The 24376-nt window shown below is 45.6% G+C and overlaps 1 protein-coding gene across 1 annotated transcript in view; it reads right to left on the reverse strand.

Moving 5' to 3' along the window:
* adamtsl3 (ADAMTS-like 3) overlaps positions 1-24376 on the reverse strand; it is a 156895-nt gene that overhangs the window by 10851 nt on the left and 121668 nt on the right. The window contains exons 21-26 of the mRNA XM_052507791.1: positions 14313-14440; positions 13305-13433; positions 6583-6768; positions 2632-2769; positions 2131-2421; positions 238-421 (exon numbers count right to left, since the gene is read on the reverse strand). Coding sequence (XP_052363751.1) covers positions 238-421; positions 2131-2421; positions 2632-2769; positions 6583-6768; positions 13305-13433; positions 14313-14440 — 1056 coding nt within the window. The remainder of the gene's footprint in view (positions 1-237; positions 422-2130; positions 2422-2631; positions 2770-6582; positions 6769-13304; positions 13434-14312; positions 14441-24376) is intronic.

Here is a 24376-nt window from a genome sequence, read left to right on the forward strand (position 1 = left end):
ATGTGTGTTATGTGTGTGTGAGTGTGTGTGTGTGTGTGTGTGTGTGTGTGTGTGTGTGTGTGTGTGTGTGTGTGTGTGTGTGTGTGTGTGTGTGTGTGTGTGTGTGTGTGTGTGTGTGTGTGAGTGTGTGTGTGTGCTTGCGTGTGAGAGATTGTGTGTGTGTCTGAGAGAGTGTGTGCGTGTGCTTGCGTGTGTGTCAGAGTGTTTGTGCGTGTGTGTGTGTCTGTGTGTGTGTACCTGGGGGGGCAGTCATGCAGGTTGCAGGCCAGCTGTGAGGAGACAGGTCTGTCTAGGTGGTGACACATGGAGGGTGTGACCTCACGTCCCTCTGGCGTGACACAGCGAACCCTCCGTGTCCTCATCCCCCGGTCCCCACACGAGGCGCTGCACGCCGTCCAGTCCCCAAGACGCCACGCAAACTCTGGAGACACATGCATGCACACACACACACACGTTATTGAGCTGAAACAAACCCCACAGCACGCACGCACGCTCATGCTCACACATACACAATATGTTATAAACACCACAGCAGTACTAGCCAGAAACACATCACACAGAACTACAGAACACCCACCCACCACCACACCCACTGACCCACCCACTAGTACATCCACTGACCCACCCACCACCACACTCACCACCACCACACTGACCCATCGACACCAAGTAGAGCAAACCAGATCCTCATTACCCAGTTTGACTTCATACCACAGCATAGCAGTAAAGCAAACTATGGTTTGGCCAACACTGGGCCTATCATTTTCATTCAATAATATCACATTACTGTCATTCAAATACTTCCCATTACGACGAATAAAAGGTTGAGGCACAGCTAGCTAGAGTACACTGCAGGCCTGTCCCAAATGGCACCCTATTCCCTACATAGTGCACTACTTTTGACCAGGACCTACAGGTAGTAGTGCACAATGGAAAAGGGTGCCATTTGGGATGTAACCTGGGGCTGCTGCATATTTTGAGTCTACTGATAATTGTCCCAGCCCTCTGCCTAAGCTCTTCCAGAGCCCTCTAATGCTCCAGTTCAGGACACAGAAAGGACAGAAGGGAAGTTTAACTAGAAACAACATGGGGTCCAAGAGGGTTTGGCACAGCTTAAAACGATACAGGGTTTAGGGCTTAAGTTCACTACCATGCCTGAGACACTGCCTGCCGGAGTCTCTCTGTCTCTGTCTCTCTCTCTCTCTCTCTCTCTGTCTCTGTCTCCCTCTGTCTCTCTCTCTCTCTCCCTCTGTCTCTCTCTGTCTCTCTCTCTCGTTGTGTCTGTCTGTCTGTCTGTCTGTCTGTCTGTCTGTCTGTCTGTCTGTCTGTCTGTCTGTCTGTCTGTCTCCCTCTCTCTCCCTCCCTCTCCCTCTGTTTCCCTCTCCCTCTCTTTCTGTCTGTCTCTCTCTCTCTCTCTGTCTCTCTCTCTCGTCATACTCCTCCACTTCCCTCATGTCTGAATTATAAAAATTCTTCAGAGGAAAGATATGTTCTGATGACTGTGAGTGGTACACATTCCCATGTTAATTGGGGTCTGGTGATAGCTAACAGCTGTATCCACAGAGAGGATGAGAGAATGTTCCAAATTACAAAATATTCCCTACATAGTGCACTACTTTTGCACTATGTATCCATAGTGCTCTGGTCAAAAGTAGTGCACTATGTGGGAAATAGGGTGCTATTTGGGACAAAACCTGAAAGTGAGGTTGGACCTGACAGCCCAATAGCCATCATGTGTGTGTTTGATCCAGTTAAGAACAGAACATAAGGGGAGGGAGAAGAGAGACTTAATGGAGCTCTACAAAGGGAATGGGTTGATTTGTACAATAAGAGCATTAGAAGTCAGTGAATACACACACCAGTTAAGACACACGCACACACGTGTTCAGTCCGATGTTCACAGTTCAGTGTAACAGTTCAGTGTAACATCGGACTGCACACATACCTGGAATTACAATGAATGGGTCTCATTAAATGTTATCAATTATGACCAGCAGAAAGTTGTGTGTGTGCTGTTTATGCGCACACACACACACACACACACACACACACACACACACACACACACACACACACACACACACACACACACACACACACACACACACACACACACACACACACACACACCTTCAGCATGGACGTGGATCCAAGCAGACAGCAGCTGTGTGTTGTCGTGGATGGGGGTCTGGCACCGGTAGTGTCCGGAGAACCTTCCCTGCACCGTGTTCACCTCCAGAACACGACCTCCCACCAGTATACGGTACTGAAGACCCAGACCAGAACCCAGACCCTGATTCTGCCCAGGACCCAGCCTCTGTCCTGCGGCAAAGTCTGGTCCGGTCCAGGTGGACTCCTTCAGAGTGTGGTTCTGGTAGTCCCAACGGACAGGCCCTCTATGGTCTGGAACCACTGGGCAGCCTGGAATGAGAGAGGGAGGCCTTTGGTCATTATGATAATGCTTGAGGCAGTGTGTGTGTGTGTGTGTGTGTGTGTGTGTGTGTGTGTGAGTGAGTGAGTGAGTGAGTGAGTGAGTGAGTGAGTGAGTGAGTGAGTGAGTGAGTGAGTGAGTGAGTGAGTGAGTGAGTGAGTGTGCATTCATTCATACTTGTGTAAGCGTGTGTGCAGTACCTATGCGTAGGATGTCTCCAGGTCTGATGGTCACAGTGGTTCCCATGCGTGAAGCCATGAGGACTCTCCTCCTGCTCAGCTCCTTGAACTGCTGGGACATTGTAGAACCTCTGCCTGGAGCTTGGTCTGGAGCTGGACCTGTCAATCAATCCATCAATCAATTAATAACTCCATATGTCAATCAATCATTCACTGGGGCAAGAAAAGTGAAACCACAGTCAAATCTAAACAATATGGCAGAATGTTTCTGTCCTCCTCCCCTACCATGTTCTAACTAGGGCCTTCAGGACAGGCTTCAAGTGTTGTCATAGTTGATTAATTAATCCCTCATTTCTGTATTAGTCCTGGTAAGATTCAACATATCATCATGGTGTATGGAGGTTTACAGTAGGTTATCATCATGTTGTATGGAGGTTTACAGTAGGTTATCATCATGTTGTATGGAGGTTTACAGTAAGATAACATCAATGCATGGAGGTTTACAGTACGTTATCATCATGTTATATGGAGGTTTACAGTAAGATAACATCACATTGTATGGAGGTTTACAGTAGGTTGTCATGTTGTTTGGAGGTTTACAGTAGGTTATCATCATGTTGTATGGAGGTTTACAGTAGGTTATCATCATGTTGTATGGAGGTTTACAGTAGGTTATCATCATGGTGTATGGAGGTTTACAGTAGGTTATCATCATGTTGTATGGAGGTTTACAGTAGGTTATCATCATGGTGTATGGAGGTTTACAGTAGGTTATCATCATGTTATATGGAGGTTTACAGTAAGATAACATCACATTGTATGGAGGTTTACAGTAGGTTGTCATGTTGTGTGGAGGTTTACAGTAGGTTATCATCGTGTTGTGTTGAGGTTTACAGTAAGATAACATCACATTGTATGGAGGTTACAGTAGGTTGTCATGTTGTTTGGAGGTTTACAGTAGGTTATCATCATGTTGTATGGAGGTTTACAGTAGGTTATCAGCATGTTGTGTGGAGGTTTACAGTAGGTTGTCATGTTGTGTGGAGGTTTACAGTAGGTTATCATCATGTTGTATGGAGGTTTACAGTAAGACAACATCATTGCATGGAGGTTTACAATAGGTTGTCATCATGTTATATGGAGGTTTACAGTAAGATAACATCACATTGTATGGAGGTTTACAGTAGGTTGTCATGTTGTTTGGAGGTTTAAAGTAGGTTATCATCATGTTGTATGGAGGTTTACAGTAGGTTATCAGCATGTTGTGTGGAGGTTTACAGTAGGTTGTCATGTTGTTTGGAGGTTTACAGTAGGTTATCATCATGTTGTTTGGAGGTTTACAGTAGGTTATCATCATGTTGTGTGGAGGTTTACAGTAGGTTATCATCATGTTGTGTGGAGGTTTACAGTAGGTTATCATCATGTTGTATGGAGGTTTACAGTAGGTTATCAGCATGTTGTGTGGAGGTTTACAGTAGGTTGTCATCATGTTATATGGAGGTTTACAGTAAGATAACATCACATTGTATGGAGGTTTTCAGTAGGCTGTCATGTTGTGTGGAGGTTTACAGTAGGTTATCATCATGTTGTATGGAGGTTTACAGTAAGACAACATCATTGCATGGAGGTTTACAATAGGTTGTCATCATGTTATATGGAGGTTTACAGTAAGATAACATCACATTGTATGGAGGTTTACAGTAGGTTGTCATGTTGTTTGGAGGTTTACAGTAGGTTATCATCATGTTGTGTGGAGGTTTACAGTAGGTTATCATCATGTTGTGTGGAGGTTTACAGTAGGTCATCATCATGTTGTGTGGAGGTTTACAGTAGGTTATCATCATGTTGTGTGGAGGTTTACAGTAGGTTATCATCATGTTGTGTGGAGGTTTACAGTAGGTTATCATCATGTTGTGTGGGGGTTTACAGTAGGTTATCATCATGTTGTGTGGAGGTTTACAGTAGGTCATCATCATGTTGTGTGGAGGTTTACAGTAGGTTAGGATATGTTCCAGAGTAACAGACATCATGTAAGAGGAGAACTGTAGACCATGGTCGGTACAGAATACAGAGCATGTTTAGTGAATGTCTGAGTGTTAGACAAATACAGTTGAAGTCGGAAGTTTACATACACCTTAGCCAAATACATTTAAACTCAGTTTTCACAATTCCTGATATTTAATCCTAGTAAAAATCCCTGTTTAAGGTCAGATAGCATCACCATTTTATTTTAAGAATGTGAAATGTCAGAATAATAGTAGAGAGAATGATTTAATTCAGATTTGATTTCTTTCATCACATTCCCAGTGTGTCAGAAGTTTACATACACTCAAATAGTATTTGGTAGTGTTGCCTTCGAATTGTTTAACTTATGTCAACATTTCGGGTAGCCTTCCACAGGCTTCCCATTCCTCCTGACAGAGCTGGTGTAACTGAGTCAGGTTTGTAGGCCTCCTTGCTCGCACATGCTTTTTCAGTTCTGCCCCAAATTTTCTATAGGATTGAGGTCAGAGCTTTGTGATGGCCACTCCAATACCTTGACTTTGTTATCCTTAAGCCATTTTGCCACAACTTGCTTGGGGTCATTGTCTATTTGGGAAGATCCATTTGCGACCAAGCTTTAACTTCCTGACTGATGTCTTGAGATGTTGCTTCAATATATTCACATAACTTTCCTCCTTCATGATGCCATCTATTTTGTGAAGTGCACCAGTCCCTCCTGCAGCAAAGCACCCCAACAACATGATGCTGCCACCCCCGTGCTTCACGGTTGGGATGGTGTTCTTCGGCTTGCAAGCCTCTCCCTTTTTCCTCCAAACATAATGATGGTTATTATGGCCAAACAGTTCTATTTTTGTTTCATCAGACCAGATGACATTTCTCCAAAAAATACGATCTTTGTCCCCATGTGTAGTTGCAAACTGTAGTCTGGGATTTTTATGGCGGTTTTGGAGCAGTGGCATCTTCCTTGCTGAGCGGCCTTTCAGGTTATGTTGATACAGGACTCGTTTTACTGTGGATATAGATACTTTTGTACCTGTTTCCTCCAGCATTTTCACAAGGTCCTTTGCTGTTGTTCTGGGATTTATTTGTACTTTTTGCACCAAAGTACGTTAATCTCCAAGAGACAACGCCTCTCCTTCCTGAGCGGTATGACGGCTGCACGGTCCCATGGTGTTTATACTTGCGTACTATTGTTTGTACAGATGAACGTCGTACCTTCAGACATTTGGAATTTGCTCCCAAGGATGAACCAGACTTCTGGAGGTCTACAATTTTTTTCTGAAGTCATGGCTGACTTTATTTAGATTTTCCCATGATTTCAAGCAAAGAGGCACTGAGTTTGAAGGTAGGCATTGAAATACATCCACAGGTACACATTCAATTGACTCAAATTATGTCAATTAGCCTATCAGAAGCTTCTAAAGCCTAAAGAAAAGGCACAGTCAACTTAGTTTATGTAAACTTCTGACCCACTGGAATTGTGATACAGTGAAATATAAGTGAAATAATCTGTCTGTAAACAATTGTTGGAAAAGTGACTTGTGTCAACCACAAAGTAGATGTTCTAACCGACTTGCCAAAACTATAGTTTGTTAACAAGAAATTTGTGGAGTGGTTGAAAAATGAGTTTTAATGATTCCAACCTAAGTGTATGTAAACTTCTGACCTCAACTGTATTTCAGGATAATCGTTCTTGGACCACCCTGGTTTGGTCAGGGTAGCATATGTGTGTGTGTGTGTGTGTGCGCGTGTGCACGTGTGTGTGTGTTCCACAATGAGGTGTGATTAACATTTGAGAGGAGATGGATTTTACCACCCTGATAGCTAGCACAGCGCCAGCCCTACACCTCAGCTGTGTGTGCGTGTGCGTGGGCTGCCACAGCACTTGTGTGTAAATCTGTGTATACACTACGCACGCTCGTGTGTGTGTGTGTGTATATGCACGCTCACATGTGTGTGTGAACCCACCGGTGACATGGAGAACAGTGGAAGCGGTGGATTTTCCTATGGGGTTGGCAGCCATGCAGGAGTAGGTGCCTTGGCTCTGGAGAGTGACGTTTTGGAGCCACAGAGAACCAGAGGGCAGGGGTACTGCCACGCTGACATCTAACACACCCTCCTTCCTCTGCCAAGTTACTGTAGGCTGAGGCACACCTGGTAGAGAGAGAGGGGGAGAGAGAGAGAGAGAGAGAGAGAGAGAGGAGAGAGGAGAGAGGAGAGAGAGAGAGAGAGAGAGAGAGAGAGAGAGAGAGAGAGAGAGAGAGAGAGAGAGAGAGACAGACAGACAGACAGACAGACAGACAGACAGACAGACAGACAGACAGACAGACAGACAGACAGACAGACAGACAGACAGACAGACAGACAAACAGAGAGCACTAGTGTAAGAGACACAAGACTGAGGATAACTAATTCAGACATCCCACAAATCACAGAATACTTCACTTTAAACAAATACAAAAACACACATAGAATGTCCAACATAGATGAACGCCCTGATGACAGAGAGACTGATTAGACTACTTGAGACTGGTTATTACTGATCACTGGGACAAATCAGAGCACTGGATGCCAATCCTTACGTCTTGACCACTCCCTTCAGACACACACATATAGTATAGTCCCAAATGGCACCCTTTTCCTTATGCAGTGCAATATTTCCATATGGGCCCTAGTCAAAATGAGTACACAATATAGAGAATTGATTACCGTTTGGGACGCAAGCCCTGAACAGCATGTGCCAGTTGGCTTGTACTTGGCTACAGTTATTCAAACATATTGCTATTGGGTCTGAGCAGCCACGGCCAGACTGTTACTAGACAAGCTCATTCTGTTTTGTCTCACATAGTCAATCTATGAATAAGGGATGGGGGTCAATTCCATTTAAATGGCGAAGGTGCATAAAGATGGAGGAATTCAGAAAAGAAGTCATTGTTTTTATCTCTACCCAGAGAGTTCTTAAACTACGGCGCGCGACATGGTCCAATGTGCCAGTAAATCAGCACAATCTACTTGTTTCGTTTTTTCTGGTTGCCGCCATCTTTGGGGATAGAACTGGGATCATGTTTACTGTGCCAATGCCAATACATCTTTGGGGATAGAACTGGGATCATGTTTACTGTGCCAATGCCAATACATCTTTGGGGATAGAACTGGGATCATGTTTACTGTGCCAATGCCAATACATCTTTGGGGATAGAACTGGGATCATGTTTACTGTGCCAATGCCAATACATCTTTGGGGATAGAACTGGGATCATGTTTACTGTGCCAATGCCAATACATCTTTGGGGATAGAACCGGGATCATGTTTACTGTGCCAATGCCAATACATCTTTGGGGATAGAACCGGGATCATGTTTACTGTGCCAATGCCAATACATCTTTGGGGATAGAACCGGGATCATGTTTACTGTGCCAATGCCAATACATCTTTGGGGATAGAACCGGGATCATGTTTACTGTGTCAATGCCAATACATCTTTGGGGATAGAACTGGGATCATGTTTACTGTGCCAATGCCAATACATCTTTGGGGATAGAACTGGGATCATGTTTACTGTGCCAATGCCAATACATCTTTGGGGATAGAACTGGGATCATGTTTACTGTGCCAATGCCAATACATCTTTGGGGATAGAACCGGGATCATGTTTACTGTGCCAATGCCAATACATCTTTGGGGATAGCTCCTCCCACCAGCCTCCACTGTGCAGTACCCCATATCTGCTCCTGTGACCTCTTCTGGTTCATGTGTTGAGAATGGTCTCTACCACAGGAGTGTGCTGTTGTATCACCTCCGTTCAACTAACTAACCAATACCTCGTACCAACTGTCATTTAGGTGATAATGCCTGAGAAGCAGGTGTTTGCAGGATATATTGGCAGGATATATTGCTAGTCTAAAAGAAAGGGCAGATAATGTCTACATGCTTTTTTACAGTAGAGAGAGTTTATAAATTGCCTGGCTGGGCTGATAAGACAGTGGACTGTGCAGTGAGTTTGAACAGTAAATAGACATTTCAACGTCATAGCCTTAGCTGGTGGAATAGACACTGGCTGGAACACTGTTTTAACCTATCAGCATCCAGGATTAGACCCACGTGTTGTATAATTATCAGAATCCAGGATTAGACCCACGTGTTGTATAATTATCAGCATCCAGGATTAGACCCACGTGTTGTATAATTATCAGCATCCAGGATTAGACCCACGTGTTGTATAATTATCAGCATCCAGGATTAGACCCACGTGTTGTATAATTATCAGCATCCAGGATTAGACCCACGTGTTGTATAATTATCAGCATCCAGGATTAGACCCACGTGTTGTATAATTATCAGCATCCAGGATTAGACCCACGTGTTGTATAATTATCAGCATCCAGGATTAGACCCACGTGTTGTATAATTATCAGCATCCAGGATTAGACCCACGTGTTGTATAATTATCAGCATACATAGACATATAATGTGGAAATTGAGAAAGTTGAGATGACAAAACAGCTTGGAGCAACCTTAGATTGTAAACTGTCATGGTCAAAACATATTGATGCAGTAGTAGCAAGGATGGGGAGAAGTCTGTCTATAATAAAGCGATGCTCTGCCTTCTTAACAACACTATCAACCAGGCAGGTCCTACAGGCCCTAGTTTTGTCGCACCTTGACCACTGTTCAGTCGTGTGGTCAGGTGCCACAAAAAAATAACTTAGGAAAATTGCAATTGGCTCAGAACAGGGCAGCACGGCGAGCCCTTGGATGTATACAGAGGGCTAATGTTAACAATATGCATGTCAATCTCTCCTGGCTCAAAGTGGAGGAGACATTGACTTCATCATTACTTTTATTTGTGAGAGGTATTGACATGTTGAATGCACCGAGCTGTCTGTCTAAACTACTGGCACACAGCTCAGACACCCATGCATACCCCACAGGACATGCCACAAGAGGTCTCTTCACAGCTCCTATGTCCAGAACAGACTATGGGAGGTGCACAGTACTACATAGAGCCATGACTACATGGAACTCTATTCCACATCAAGTAACTGATGCAAGCAGTAACATTGGATTTAAAAAAACAGATAAAAAAAACACCTTATGGAACAGCGGGGACTGTGAAGCAACACAAACATTGGCACATACACACACAATAACATACGCACTATATATACACATGTATTTAGAACTGTAGATATGTGCTAGTGGTGGAGTAGGGGCCTGAGGGCACACAGTGTGTTGTGAAATCTGTGAATGTATTGTAATGTTTTTAACATTTTATAAACTGTCTTAATTTTGCTGGACCCCAGGAAGAGTAGCTGCTGCTTTGGCAGGAACTAATGGACCCCAGGAAGAGTAGCTGCTGCTTTGGCAGGAACTAATGGACCCCAGGAAGAGTAGCTGCTGCTTTGGCAGGAACTAATGGACCCCAGGAAGAGTAGCTGCTGCTTTGGCAGGAACTAATGGACCCCAGGAAGAGTAGCTGCTGCTTTGGCAGGAACTAATGGACCCCAGGAAGAGTAGCTGCTGCTTTGGCAGGAACTAATGGACCCCAGGAAGAGTAGCTGCTGCTTTGGCAGGAACTAATGGACCCCAGGAAGAGTAGCTGCTGCTTTGGCAGGAACTAATGGACCCCAGGAAGAGTAGCTGCTACTTTGGCAGGAACTAATGGACCCCAGGAAGAGTAGCTGCTGCTTTGGCAGGAACTAATGGACCCCAGGAAGAGTAGCTGCTACTTTGGCAGGAACTAATGGGCCCCAGGAAGAGTAGCTGCTACTTTGGCAGGAACTAATGGACCCCAGGAAGAGTAGCTGCTACTTTGGCAGGAACTAATGGACCCCAGGAAGAGTAGCTGCTGCTTTGGCAGGAACTAATGGACCCCAGGAAGAGTAGCTGCTACTTTGGCAGGAACTAATGGACCCCAGGAAGAGTAGCTGCTGCTTTGGCAGGAACTAATGGACCCCAGGAAGAGTAGCTGCTACTTTGGCAGGAACTAATGGACCCCAGGAAGAGTAGCTGCTGCTTTGGCAGGAACTAATGGACCCCAGGAAGAGTAGCTGCTGCTTTGGCAGGAACTAATGGACCCCAGGAAGAGTAGCTGCTGCTTTGGCAGGAACTAATGGACCCCAGGAAGAGTAGCTGCTACTTTGGCAGGAACTAATGGGCCCCAGGAAGAGTAGCTGCTACTTTGGCATAATCAATACAAATACAAATATGTGTTTTTTTCTTACGAGAAATGCATGTACACAAAACTCACTGGAGATGAATCCAATATTGAATATACTGACAAGGTAAAATGGTGTGTGTGAAGGTCCAGTGACTGTTTCTCAGGATCTCTGATACAGATTACATTACCTTCTGCAATCAGGATGGTTTATAAGATCTAATAGCTTGGATCCTACAGGTGTGTGTGTGTGTGTGTGTGTGTGTGTGTGTGTGTGTGTGTGTGTGTGTGTGTGTGTGTGCGTGCGTGCGTGCGTGCGTGCGTGCGTGCGTGCGTGCGTGTGTGTGTGAGAGAGTGTGTCTTTCAGTGTTTGCCTTTCCATGTATGTGTCTGTGTCTGTTTCTCTGAGTGTGTGTGTGTGTGTGTGTGTGCATTGTGTGTGTGTGTGTCTTGGAGGGAAGCCAACTCCTGCCAGACATCTCTCCACAACCCTAAGTAACAAATAAAAGACAGTATCTCTTTACATTGCCTTTAAATACCTTTCTGTCTCTCTCTCTCTCCCCTCATCTCCCTCTTTCTCTCTCCATTTCTCCCTTCTATTCTCACTGAGATGAAAGGACATCAGTCCAAAGTCTCATTAGTTTTGGCCTTACACCTTTACACACACACACACACACACACACACACACACACACACACACACACACACACACACACACACACACACACACACACACACACACACACACACACACACACACACACACACACACACACACACACACACACACACACACACACACACACACACACACACACACACACACACACACACACACACACAGCTGCTTTAATCACCAGTGATTGAATGGGATGAGAGAGAGGGTGCTAGGGTGTGCAAGGTGTGTGTGTGTGTGTCTCTGTGTGTGTGTGTGTGTGTGTGTGTGTGTGTGTGTGTTTCTGTAAAGGTGTAAGGCCAAAACAAATGAGACTTAAATAACATGTCCTTTCATCTCAGCCGGTTCTCACTAAGGTGATGATGAGGCTGGATTCGCATTCCAAATGGCTCCCTATTCTCTATATAGTGCACTATATGGGCCCTGGTTAAAAGTAGGGTGCTATAAAGGGAATAGGGTGGCATTTAGGAGGCAACCTGGGAAGATTCAACCCAATAACTATGGTGTGGTTGGTCAAGGTTATTGGCTGTCTCCAATAACACCCCGGCCTATCCCCCAATGTCCCATAGTGCACCACAGCCCAATGTGGGTGTCAGATAGGGCTGTGGTCAAATTGAGTGCCCTATATGGATTCAGAAGTTGTGCACTACATGGTGAATAGGGGGTCAGATATGACTCTGGTCTAATACCACTTCAGATCATAAATGACAAACATCTCTAGCTAAAAATGCTCAAAGGAATCATTTTGTTGTGTTGTGAAATTGCATGATGCTGTAGCCAACTGCCAAGCCTCGTCACAAACATCACTTCTCAATCAAAGCTCTGCTCTCATTTTATACACCTCATTACAGCTGTAACTGAACCAGGAAGTTTAAATCCATGTGTCCACTGCTAGAGCCCTGACTGGCATGGTGGCTTTCCACACCATTCACTTTTCAACTAACTGTGTCTTTCTGCGTGTCTACACCGTAGCTATGATCTGCCACATAAACATATGGATACATAAAACCCATGTTAGGGTATTAGATCGCAGTAGGACTAGGCTGACATTCATTTGTGTTCACCACAGTATATTACTGACAAAGAGCAGCCAAAACTACAACTGACAAAGACCAGTGTGGAGAAAATATCCTACTATTTTCACTATATATATGCTGTATAGATATGCTGTATAGATACAAGTTATTGTTTGAAATACAATTTCAACACAAGGTATGTCCACTTCATAGCTTGATCATGTCTGCCTGAATGTGCTACCTTACACCAGATATCTATTATTGCTTGAAATTCAATTTAAACACATGGTCGATCATTTTGGAGCTTGACAATGTGAACCACAAAATGGAGGGACTGTCTGTCCCTATGAGATCCACATAATTAGAATCAATATGGCATGATCCATTCTACAGTTTTAGAAAGAAATGTGATATCTAGAACCTAAAAGGGTTCTTTGGCTGTCCCCATAGGAGAACCATTTTGGTTCCATATAGAGCATCTCAATCAATCAAATGTATTTATAAAGCCCTTTTAACATCAGTCAATGTCACTATACAGAAACCCAGCCTAAAACTCCAAACAGCAAGCAATGCAGATGTAAAGCACGGTGGCTGGGAAAAACTCCCTAGAAAGGCAGTAACCCTAATCCGTTAGGAGAACCCTTTGAATAACCCTTTTTCATTTCAGGCAGAACCCTTTTGATTTCCATGTAGAACATTTTACATAGAGGGTCTACATGGAACCCAAAAGAGTTCTTCCTGGAACCAAAAATAGTTATCCTATGGGGACAGTTGTAGAACCTTTTAGGAAGCCGTTTTCCTAAGAGTGTATGGGATTTAATTGCTATGGTGAGGCCTACCTGTGACGGGGCAGTCTAGAGTTAGGTTAGCCCCAGGGCGTAGGCTGACCCGTCCCCCCACCACGGCCCTCAGACTGGGGGCTTCCTTGTCCGATACGTTCCTCCACGACACAGCTATCACAGGAGGCTCTGTGAAAAACAGAGAACAACTACAAATGTTTCCAAATGGCTCATTTATTGGCTCACTGTTTTTTAAGAAACATAAATTACATAAATAACATTTCATTTAACATTTAAAATAGCATTGCATAATATTATTTAATGAGAGTAACATTTCATAATAACTCATGAATAAGTATTAATAAATTATTTATAAATAGTGTACATACTATGAATACATGATAATTTCCTCTTGGAGCATTTCATCATTTGTGTGCTTATAATGCTTATCAGACCTGGGACATGTTTGTATTCACTAGGAACTAAACGGAAGCAAACTGTCTGAAAACAGGAGGGACTACCTGAACTTGTCCAATAAGAAACTTAAATATATTTCACTTCAGTGTTAAATCTCAACTCAAGAGTTCAAATTAGTAAGGATCAAAATGAGAAAAATATGCAACCTGATTGGCTGAACGCATGGTGGTGGAAATGAGGTTTTATTAAGACTAGTATGCAGATTTCCCCCCTTTGTTTTCCGGCTCGCTAGTCGCGGGGGGTTAGGAATGTATTGCCGACTACGCTATTTGCTTTGGGATGCCAAAGACCAGACGACGTATACTTTGGCGAACCTTGGGGCTGGGGGTGCACTAATGAATATAATAACATGTTGAATTGTCATTTACACCGGATAGGTGCAGTGAAATGTGTTGTTTTACAGGGTCAGCCATAGTAGTACGGCACCCCTGGAGCACATTAGGGTTAAGTGCCTTGCTCAAGGGCACATCGGCATATTTTTCACCTGGTAGGCTACGCTATTCAAGCCAGCAACCTTTCGGTTACTGGCCCAACTCTCTAACTGCTAGGCTACCTGCCTCCCATATATAACCCAGTTGACTGGGTACTCACCAGCTATCAGCAGCTGTGTAGTCTCTGAGGCTGAACCATGGGTGTTTGAGGCTGTGCACCTGTACACTCCTCTGTCCCCCGGCCCAGGACTAGAGATATGCAGTCCGCCAGAGATATCCCAGTGTACCCTGCAGTAGCAAAGGAAAACAAGACATGTATCTCAACCACAGTCATCACTATAAAATACAATAAAATACTATACACTTTTTTGGTGTGCAGGAAAGTGATTGTATGGAAATTGATTATACACATAATGCGGTATATACAAAAGATAGTGTACATGTTATATACAAATCTGTCGTTCTGCCCTTGAACAGGCAGTTAACCCACTGTTCCTAGGCCGTTATTGAAAATACGAATTTGTTCTTAACTGACTTGCCTATTTAAATAAAGGTAAAATATAAAATAAAATGAATTTATGTGTTATACATGTTATACAGTTTGCCCCACATGATATACAGTGGGGCAAAAAAATATTTAGTCAGCCACCAATTGTGCACCAATTGTGCAAGTTCTCCCTCTTAAAAAGATGAGAGAGGCCTGTAATTTTCATCATAGGTACACTTCAACTATGACAGACAAAATTAGAAAAAAAAAAACCCCAGAAAATCATATTGAATTTATTTTTAAATTATGGTGGAAAATAAGTATTTGGTCAATAACAAAAGTTTATCTCAATACTTTGTTATATACCATTTGTTGGCAATGACAGAGGTCAAACGTTTTCTGTAAGTCTTCACAAGGTTTTCACACACTGTTGCTGGTATTTTGGCCCATTCCTCCATGCAGATCTCCTCTAGAGCAGTGATGTTTTGGGGCTGTTGCTGGGCAACACAGACTTTCAACTCCCTCCAAAGATTTTCTATGGGGTTGAGATCTGGAGACTGGCTCGGCCACTCCAGGACCTTGAAATGCTTCTTACGAAGCCACTCCTTCGTTGCCCGGGCGGTGTGTTTGGGATCATTGTCATGCTGAAAGACCCAGCCATGTTTCATCTTCAATGCCCTTGCTGATGGAAGGAGGTTTTCACTCAAAATCTCACAATACATGGCCCCATTCATTCTTTCCTTTACACGGATCAGTCGTCCTGGTCCCTTTGCAGAAAAACAGCCCCAAAGCATGATGTTTCCACCCCCATGCTTCATGGTGTTCTTTGGATGCAACTCAGCATTCTTAGTCCTCCAAACACGACGAATTGAGTTTTGACCAAAAAGTTATATTTTGGTTTCATCTGACCATATGACATTCTCCCAATCTTCTTCTGGGTCATCCAAATGCTCTCTAGCAAACTTCAGACGGGCCTGGACATGTACTGGCTTAAGCAGGGGGATACGTCTGGCACTGCAGGATTTGAGTCCCTGGCGGCGTAGTGTGTTACTGATGGTAGGCTTTGTTACTTTGGTCCCAGCTCATTCACTAGGTCCCCCGTGTGGTTCTGGGATTTTTGCTCACTGTTCTTGTAATAATTTTGACCCCACGGGGTGAGATCTTGCGTGGAGCCCCAGATCGAGGGAGATTATCAGTGGTCTTGTATGTCTTCCATTTCCTAATAATTGCTCCCACAGTTGATTTCTTCAAACCAAGCTGCTTACCTATTGCAGATTCAGTCTTCCCAGCCTGGTGCAGGTCTACAATTTTGTTTCTGGTGTCCTTTGACAGCTCTTTGGTCTTGGCCATAGTGGAGTTTGGAATGTGACTGTTTGAGGTTGTGGACAGGTGTCCTTTATACCGATAACAAGTTCAAACAGGTGCCATTAATACAGGTAACGAGTGGAGGACAGAGGAGCCTCTTAAAGAAGAAGTTACAGGTCTGTGAGAGCCAGAAATCTTGCTTGTTTGTAGGTTACCAAATACTTATTTTCCACCATAATTTGCAAATAAATTCATTAAAAATCCTACAATGTGATTGTCTGGATTTTTTTTCTAATTTTGTCTGTCATAGTTGAAGTGTACTTATGATGAAAATTACAGGTCTCTCTCATCTTTTTAAGTGGGAGAACTTGCACAATTGGTGGCTTACTAAATACTTTTTTGCCCCACTGTATATAAGAATTTATGTTAACATGTAATACATCATAGATCATGTTAACATGTTTTACATCATAATTCATTGAAACACTACAGATAGCTTGGCAATACAAGTTTGTTTGAAATAATTCACTATTCTTGACCTTTGTGGCAGAGCTGTCTCATGAATGCCATATCATCCACAGAGCCAGAGTCTAGAACTGTACACCTACTGTATGATCTCTCAGCAGTCACATGACCAGAGTCTAGAACTGTACACCTACTGTATGATCTCTCAGCAGTCACATGACCAGAGTCTAGAACTGTACACCTACTGTATGATCTCTCAGCAGTCACATGACCAGTCTAGAACTGTACACCTACTGTATGATCTCTCAGCAGTCACATGACCAGAGTCTAGAACTGTACACCTACTGTATGATCTCTCAGCAGTCACATGACCAGAGTCTAGAACTGTACACCTACTGTATGATCTCTCAGCAGTCACATGACCAGAGTCTAGAACTGTACACCTACTGTATGATCTCTCAGCAGTCACATGACCAGTCTAGAACTGTACAGCCTATGATCTCTCAGCAGTCACATGACCAGAGTCTAGAACTGTACACCTACTGTATGATCTCTCAGCAGTCACAGGACCAGAGTCTAGAACTGTACAGCCTATGATCTCTCAGCAGTCACATGACCAGAGTCTAGAACTGTACACCTACTGTATGATCTCTCAGCAGTCACATGACCAGAGTCTAGAACTGTACACCTACTGTATGATCTCTCAGCAGTCACATGACCAGAGTCTAGAACTGTACACCTACTGTATGATCTCTCAGCAGTCACATGACCAGAGTCTAGAACTGTACAGCCTATGATCTCTCAGCAGTCACATGACCAGAGTCTAGAACTGTACACCTACTGTATGATCTCTCAGTAGTCACAGGACCAGAGTCTAGAACTGAACAGCCTATGATCTCTCAGCAGTCACATGACCAGAGTCTAGAACTGTACAGCCTATGATCTCTTAGCAGTCACATGACCAGAGTCTAGAAATGTTCAGCCTATGAGCAGTCACATGACCAGAGTCTAGAACTGAACAGCCTATGATCTCTCAGCAATCACATGACCAGTCTAGAATTGTATAGCCTATGATCTCTTAGCAGTCACATGACCAGAGTCTAGAACTGTACAGCCTATGAGCAGTCACATGACCAGAGTCTAGAACTGAACAGCCTATGATCTCTCAGCAATCACATGACCAGTCTAGAATTGTATAGCCTATGATCTCTTAGCAGTCACATGACCAGAGTCTAGAACTGTACAGCCTATGATCTCTCAGCAGTCACATGACCAGAGTCAAGAACTGTACAGCCTATGAGCAGTCACATGACCAGAGTCTAGAACTGAACAGCCTATGATCTCTCAGCAGTCACATGACCAGAGTCTAGAACTGAACAGCCTATGATCTCTCAGCAGTCACATGACCAGGGTCTAGAACTGTACAGCCTATGAGCAGTCACATGACCAGAGTCTAGAACTGAACAGCCTATGATCTCTCAGCAGTCACATGACCAGAGTCTAGAACTGAACAGCCTATGATCTCTCAGCAGTCACATGACCAGGGTCTAGAACTGTACAGCCTATGAGCAGTCACATGACCAGAGTCTAGAACTGAACAGCCTATGATCTCTCAGCAGTCACATGACATAAAACTATTACAAACAAACTGTCTCAAGCTGGGTCAAACCCCGGTTAAGACAACAGCTACATGTGTGTGTATGTAATTGTGTGGGTGCGTTGTGTCTGAGTGTGCGTGCGTATAGCGTGTGTGCATTGTCTGTGTCTGTGTGTGTGTGTGTGTGTGTGTGTGTGTGTGTGTGTGTGTGTGTGTGTGTGTGTGTGTGTGTGTGTGTGTGTGTGTGTGTGTGTGTGTGTGTGTGTGTGTGTGTGTGTGTGTGTGTGTGTGTGTGTGTGTGTGTGTGTGTGCAGATGCTATTAGTGCATGAAATCAGAATAAACGTAAAGTCCTGATCTAGTCTAATCAATCAGCCGATTAAAGATCTAATTTCCTTTAATGATGCTGAACCTCTCTTTCATATTTTCACAGAGTTAATGCACGCATCCCAAATGGCACTCTATTACCCTATGGGCCCTGGTCAAAAGTAGTGCACTACAAAGGGAATAGAGTGCCAATCGGCTGATTAATTTGATTAGACTAGATTGTTATGATTGGCGTGTTTTGTATGTGTTTTAGTCTCAAACACAAGTGAATGCACACACACACACACACGTGTCCTTGCTTGCATACATGCACAGACCTGCTCATTTTATTGGCAGACAAACGTGCATACACACTTGCACGCACAGACAGACAGACACACACACACACAGGCACAGACAAACACACGGACACACACACAGACAGACACACACATACAGAATGTCGGTAAGAGGGCCTCATAAACCCTGAACTCCCTCTCTGGACAGTCCAGTCTCTTTTTCACCTCTCTGAAGGGATTGGTCCTCTTCCCATGCTCTGAGCTGTCCTTCCTCTCTGGACAGTCCAGTCTCTTTTTCACCTCTCTGAAGGGATTGGTCCTCTTCCCATGCTCTGAGCTGTCCTTCCTCTCTGGACAGTCCAGTCTCTTTTTCACCTCTCTGAAGGGACTGGTCCTCTTCCCATGCTCTGAGCTGTCCTTCCTCTCTGGACAGTCCAGTCTCTTTTTCACCTCTCTGAAGGGACTGGTCCTCTTCCCATGCTCTGAGCTGTCCTTCCTCTCTGGACAGTCCAGTCTCTGAAGGGACTGGTCCTCTTCCCATGCTCTGAGCTGTCCTTCCTCTCTGGACAGTCCAGTCTCTGAAGGGACTGGTCCTCTTCCCATGCTCTGAGCTGTCCTTCCTCTCTGGACAGTCCAGTCTCTGAAGGGACTGGTCCTCTTCCCATGCTCTGAGCTGTCCTTCCTCTCTGGACAGTCCAGTCTCTGAAGGGACTGGTCCTCTTCCCATGCTCTGAGCTGTCCTTCCTCTCTGGACAGTCCAGTCTCTGAAGGGACTGGTCCTCTTCCCATGCTCTGAGCTGTCCTTCCTCTCTGGACAGTCCAGTCTCTGAAGGGACTGGTCCTCTTCCCATGCTCTGAGCTGTCCTTCCTCTCTGGACAGTCCAGTCTCTGAAGGGACTGGTCCTCTTCCCATGCTCTGAGCTGTCCTTCCTCTCCGGCCGCTCAACTATTCCTCAAGGCCAATAAGTCTGCCTGAGCTTCCCTTGGCTCTGGACCAAACACCACCAATCCAGGACAGAGGAGCAACACAATGTCTACTTGATTCCTGGGCCGTATTCATAAAGCATCTCACAGTAGGAGTGCTGATCGAGATTCAGTTTAGCATTTTAGATCATAAGCAATATAATTTAATGGACAGGGAAGACCTGATCTTAGATCAGTACTTCTGCATGGAGGCACTATGAATATTGGCCCAGGTTCAAACACTCCAAGAACAGATTTAAGAGATTACAGGAATCACCATGCAGGGAAAGCTTGGGTCAAAACAGCTTGCGGAGACTGGAGAGAGGGAGATACTGTTTTTGGACTCATGAAGTCTACTTCCTTTGAGACTGGGGTAAAAGGGCATGGGGGAGAGGGGCTGGGGGAAGTGGACAGGGACTGTTTATATGGAGTGTTGCTGTGGGGAGAGGGCAAGGGCTGGGATTGGGAACACAGGGACTGTGCCTGGGGCAGGGTCTTGGTCTGGGGGAAAGGGCAGGGTCTGTGTCTGGGGTTATGGGCTGGGGGAGAGAGGCAGGATCTGGGTCTGGGGAAACAAACAGGGTTTGTGTATATGGGTGTATGGCTAGGGGAGGCTGGGGGCTGCTAAAGCCATGCAGTGGTTTATGGATCTCTATGGGGCTATAAGCTCTCTGTTAGATCCCATTTAGACCATGTGGGAATGTACACAGAGCTACTCCCACCCACATCCCACTTCATGAGACTGATGCTTGGCCACCACTCACAGGTTAGAAGTTACCCTTATGCACAGATCTAGTATCAGTTTACCCTTCCCGAAGCCTAACCATAACCATTAGGGGTTGAAACCTCTTTCTACTCTGTAGCAGAATGTAGTTGCCCTCTTGACATTGATCCAAGATCAGTTTTGTTTGTCCCCCCATTATGGTTAAGGTGAGGCTTAAGGGAGGTTACGCTGATCCTAGATCTGTGCCTAACATATTGTCTGACCTTTTATTTAGATAATCCAAGTATCAGACTTACTCTGCTATATGTAGTAAATGGGGAAAAATGATTTTCTACTTTATAACATGGAGTCAGTGGACCTAGAGGGGAACGTATAAACCATTAGAGCATGGAAAATGTACTCTCTCAGACCACATCCCTGGAAAAATAGAATTGTGGCAAGCAACGGTCCTACGGCCAGTACTGTACCTATCATGTAAAACCTGCTAAACACAAGCAGTAGAGTATATACAGTAGACATGCCAGTAGACAGGATTATCCAAAGTGACTTGAACACGTGTTCAGTATATGCATAACTGTCACGCCCTGACCATAGAGAGCTTTTATTCTCTATGTTGGTTAGGTCGGGGTGTGATTATAGGGTGGGTTATCTAGGTGAATTGTATTTCTATGTTGGCCTAGTATGGTTCCCAATCAGAGGCAGCTGTTTATCGTTGTCTCTGATTGGGGATCATGTTTAGGTAGGCGTTTTCCCATTGTGCTTTGTGGGATCTTGTCTATGTATAGTTGCCTGAGAGCATTATATTAGCTTCACGTTTCGGTTGTTCGCTTTGTTGTGTTTGGTTTTTGAAGTTTTCTATTCCATAATAAAGGATGGAAACATACCACGCTGCATCTTGGTCTACTCCTTATGACGAACGTGACAGAAGATCCCACCACAAACGGACCTAGCAGCGTGGGTAGGAGGAGAAGACATCCTGAACCTGGGAGGGGATAATGGCAGGAGACAAAAGCCTGCCATGGAAGCAGGCGGAGGCAGCGAGGGAAGGACAGCGACGAGGTCAGGGTTCGCGGCCACGACTCACGCCCAAAAGACAGCCCAACATTTTTGGGGGAATGGGCACACGGAGTGGTCGGCGAAGTTGAGGTGTCAGAGACTGTTGAGGAGTTGTTGGACAAATTGGAGGAGAGTGAACGGAGGGGACAGTTAGAGACCTTCGAGGAGTTGTTGCACAAATTGGAGGAGAGTGAAGAGAGAAAGCTGTTGGTTTGGCGTAGTATGCACGGCATTCGCCCTGAGAAGCATGTTAGCCGTCCGATGCCACCTGTGCCAGTTCCTCGCACTTGTCCTGAGAAGTGTGTTAAAATTCCGGTACAATTGATGCCGGCTATACGCACCAGGTCTCCAGTGCGCCTTCACAGCCCAGTACGTCCTGTGTCAGCTCCTCGCACTTGTCGCGCTAAAGTGGGTATCTGTCCAGGACGGGTTGTGCCGGCTCAGCGCTCCTGGTCTCCAGGGCGCCTCCAGGGTCCAGTACATCCTGCGCCGGTTCTACGCACTGTGTCCCCAGTGTACCTTCACAGCCCAGTACGTCCTGTGCCTGCTCCTTGCACTCTCCCTCAAGTGCGCCTTCCCAGTCAGGTACGTCCTGTACCTGCTCCTCTCACGCTCCCTCAAGCGCGCCTCCACAGTCCAGTACGTCCTGTGCTTCCTCCCCGCACTCGCTCTGAGGTGCGTATCATCAAGCCCGGTGCCACCTGTACCGGTCACACGCATCAGGCCTCAAGTGCGCCTCCACAGTCCAGTATGTCATGTGCCTCCCTGCACTCGCCTTGTGGTGCGTGTCATCAGCCCGGTACCACCTGTACCGGTCCCACGCATCAGGCCTCCAGTGCGCCTTCACAGTCCAGAGCTTCCGGCGATAGTTCCAGTCCAGAGCGTCCGGCAACAGGTCCCAGTCCAGAGCTTCCGGCGACAGGTCCCAGTCCAGCGCTTCCGGCGATGTTTTACAGTCCGGAACATCTAACGACGGTCCACAGTCCGGAACCTCCTACGACCGTCCACGGTCCGGAACCTCCTACGACCGTCCACGGTCCGGAGTCTCCAGCAACGATCTGCGGTCCAGAGCCTCCAGCGGGGGTTCCCAGTCCGGAGCCTCCGGCGATGATCTACGGTCCAGAGTCCCCGGCGACGATTCACGGTCCGGAGTCTCCAGCAACGATCTGCGGTCCAGAGCCTCCAGCGGGGGTTCCCAGTCCGGAGCCTCCGGCGATGATCTACGGCCCAGAGTCACCGGCGACGATTCACGGTCCGGTTCCTCTGGCAATGACCCACGGTTCTTCCAGCCATGAGCCACTGTCCGGTTCCCCCGATGAACTGTCCACAAGCAGAGTCGGTACTTCGCCCCGCACCGGAGCCGCCCCGACGGTAGATGCCCACCCGGACCCTCCCCTATTGAGTCTTTGGCACCTTTGGGGGGAGGTACTGTCACGCCCTGACCATAGAGAGCTGTTATTCTCTATGTTGGTTAGGTCGGGGTGTGATTTAAGGGTGGGTTATCTAGGTGAATTGTATTTCTATGTTGGCCTAGTATGGTTCCCAATCAGAGGCAGCTGTTTATCGTTGTCTCTGATTGGGGATCATATTTGGGTAGGCGTTTTCCCATTGTGCTTTGTGGGATCTTGTCTATGTATAGTTGCCTGAGAGCATTATATTAGCTTCACGTTTTGGTTGTTCGCTTTGTTGTTTGTGTTCTTTGAAGTTTTCTATTCCATAATAAAGTATGGAAACATACCACGCTGCATCTTGGTCTACTCCTTGTGACAATAACATGTGAGAATATGAGACTAAATACCATGGTCCAACCAAGTCTGACCAATCAGGATCACATGATGACATTTGGACCACAAACAACTTAATTGTCCAGATTTCCCAGATAAAGGTCAGAAGGCTGAGATTTGCTGGACATCCTGAGCTGGCTGCCAGTACATTTATACTGTGGGTCCCCTCATGTAATGGACCAAGACCTCCCAGAAGGCCAAAGGAGACATTATGGATAACATCTGGCGAGACACTGGTGTCAGGTCGGGCTTAGCAGCTTCTATGAAGGAAAGACTGCCATGGCATTCAGGGCATTGCACCACCAAAAGCAAGCAAGTCCAAATGTGGAAATGTGCCTTTGGCTCCACACTGGCATACATACACATCAAACATAAAACATGGTATTTTTATTTCTCTACTACAGGTTTAAAAAGCCGGTAAGCAACCGAAAACAAACATCTTTCCCCTCATCGAATGAACATGAGGCCTGGCAAATCTGTTGAAAAATCCTGATGAAGGCTAAAGGTCGAAACACATTGGTTTTAATTATAGCAATTTCCATTGTCTTGTAAGAGTTACTGAATTTCCACTTCGAATCTATCCAAGTCTTTAGAGAGGTCAAACGGGTTACAGTACACAACAGGCGGTCCCGTTGCCTGCTATCACAACACGCTGGTTCCAAGACCACATCACTTTGATAAGAGCAAGTGAAGGGCAACCGTCTCCACACTCACACGGAACTGGGAGAACACACAGCTTCACGCCTCGGCCCTGGGCCCTGTGAATGTCAATCAACCATCCATGTTTCCCTCCCCTTTTCCATTACCATTTCACTTTTTCTTTTTCGCCCAATTTTATGCTGCCTTCCCTCCCCTTCCCTTCTCCTTCCTCTTTCTTTCCCCTCTCTCTCCTTCCACTCCTTCTCCTCTCTCTACTCTGTCCTTTCCTTCTCTCTCCTCCCCTTCTCTCTCCTCTGTCCTTCCCTTCTCTCCTCTTTCCTTCCCCTCTCTCCTCTTTCCTTCCCCTCTCTCTCTCCTCTGTCCTCCCCTTCTCTCTCCTCTTTCCTTCCCATCTCTCCTCTTTCCTTCCTCTCTCTCCTGTCCTTCCCTTCTCTCTCCCCTGTCCTTCCCCTCTCTCTCTTCTCTCCTTCCCTTCTCTCTCCTCTGTCCTTCCTTCCCCTCTCCTCCCCTTCCTTCTCTCTCTCTCTCCTCTCTCCTCCTTCCCTCTCTCCTCTCTCCTCTCCTCTCCTCTGTCCTTTC

Source organism: Oncorhynchus keta, unplaced genomic scaffold, assembly GCF_023373465.1.
Source record: "Oncorhynchus keta strain PuntledgeMale-10-30-2019 unplaced genomic scaffold, Oket_V2 Un_contig_3157_pilon_pilon, whole genome shotgun sequence".
NCBI classification, from domain to species: domain Eukaryota; kingdom Metazoa; phylum Chordata; class Actinopteri; order Salmoniformes; family Salmonidae; genus Oncorhynchus; species Oncorhynchus keta.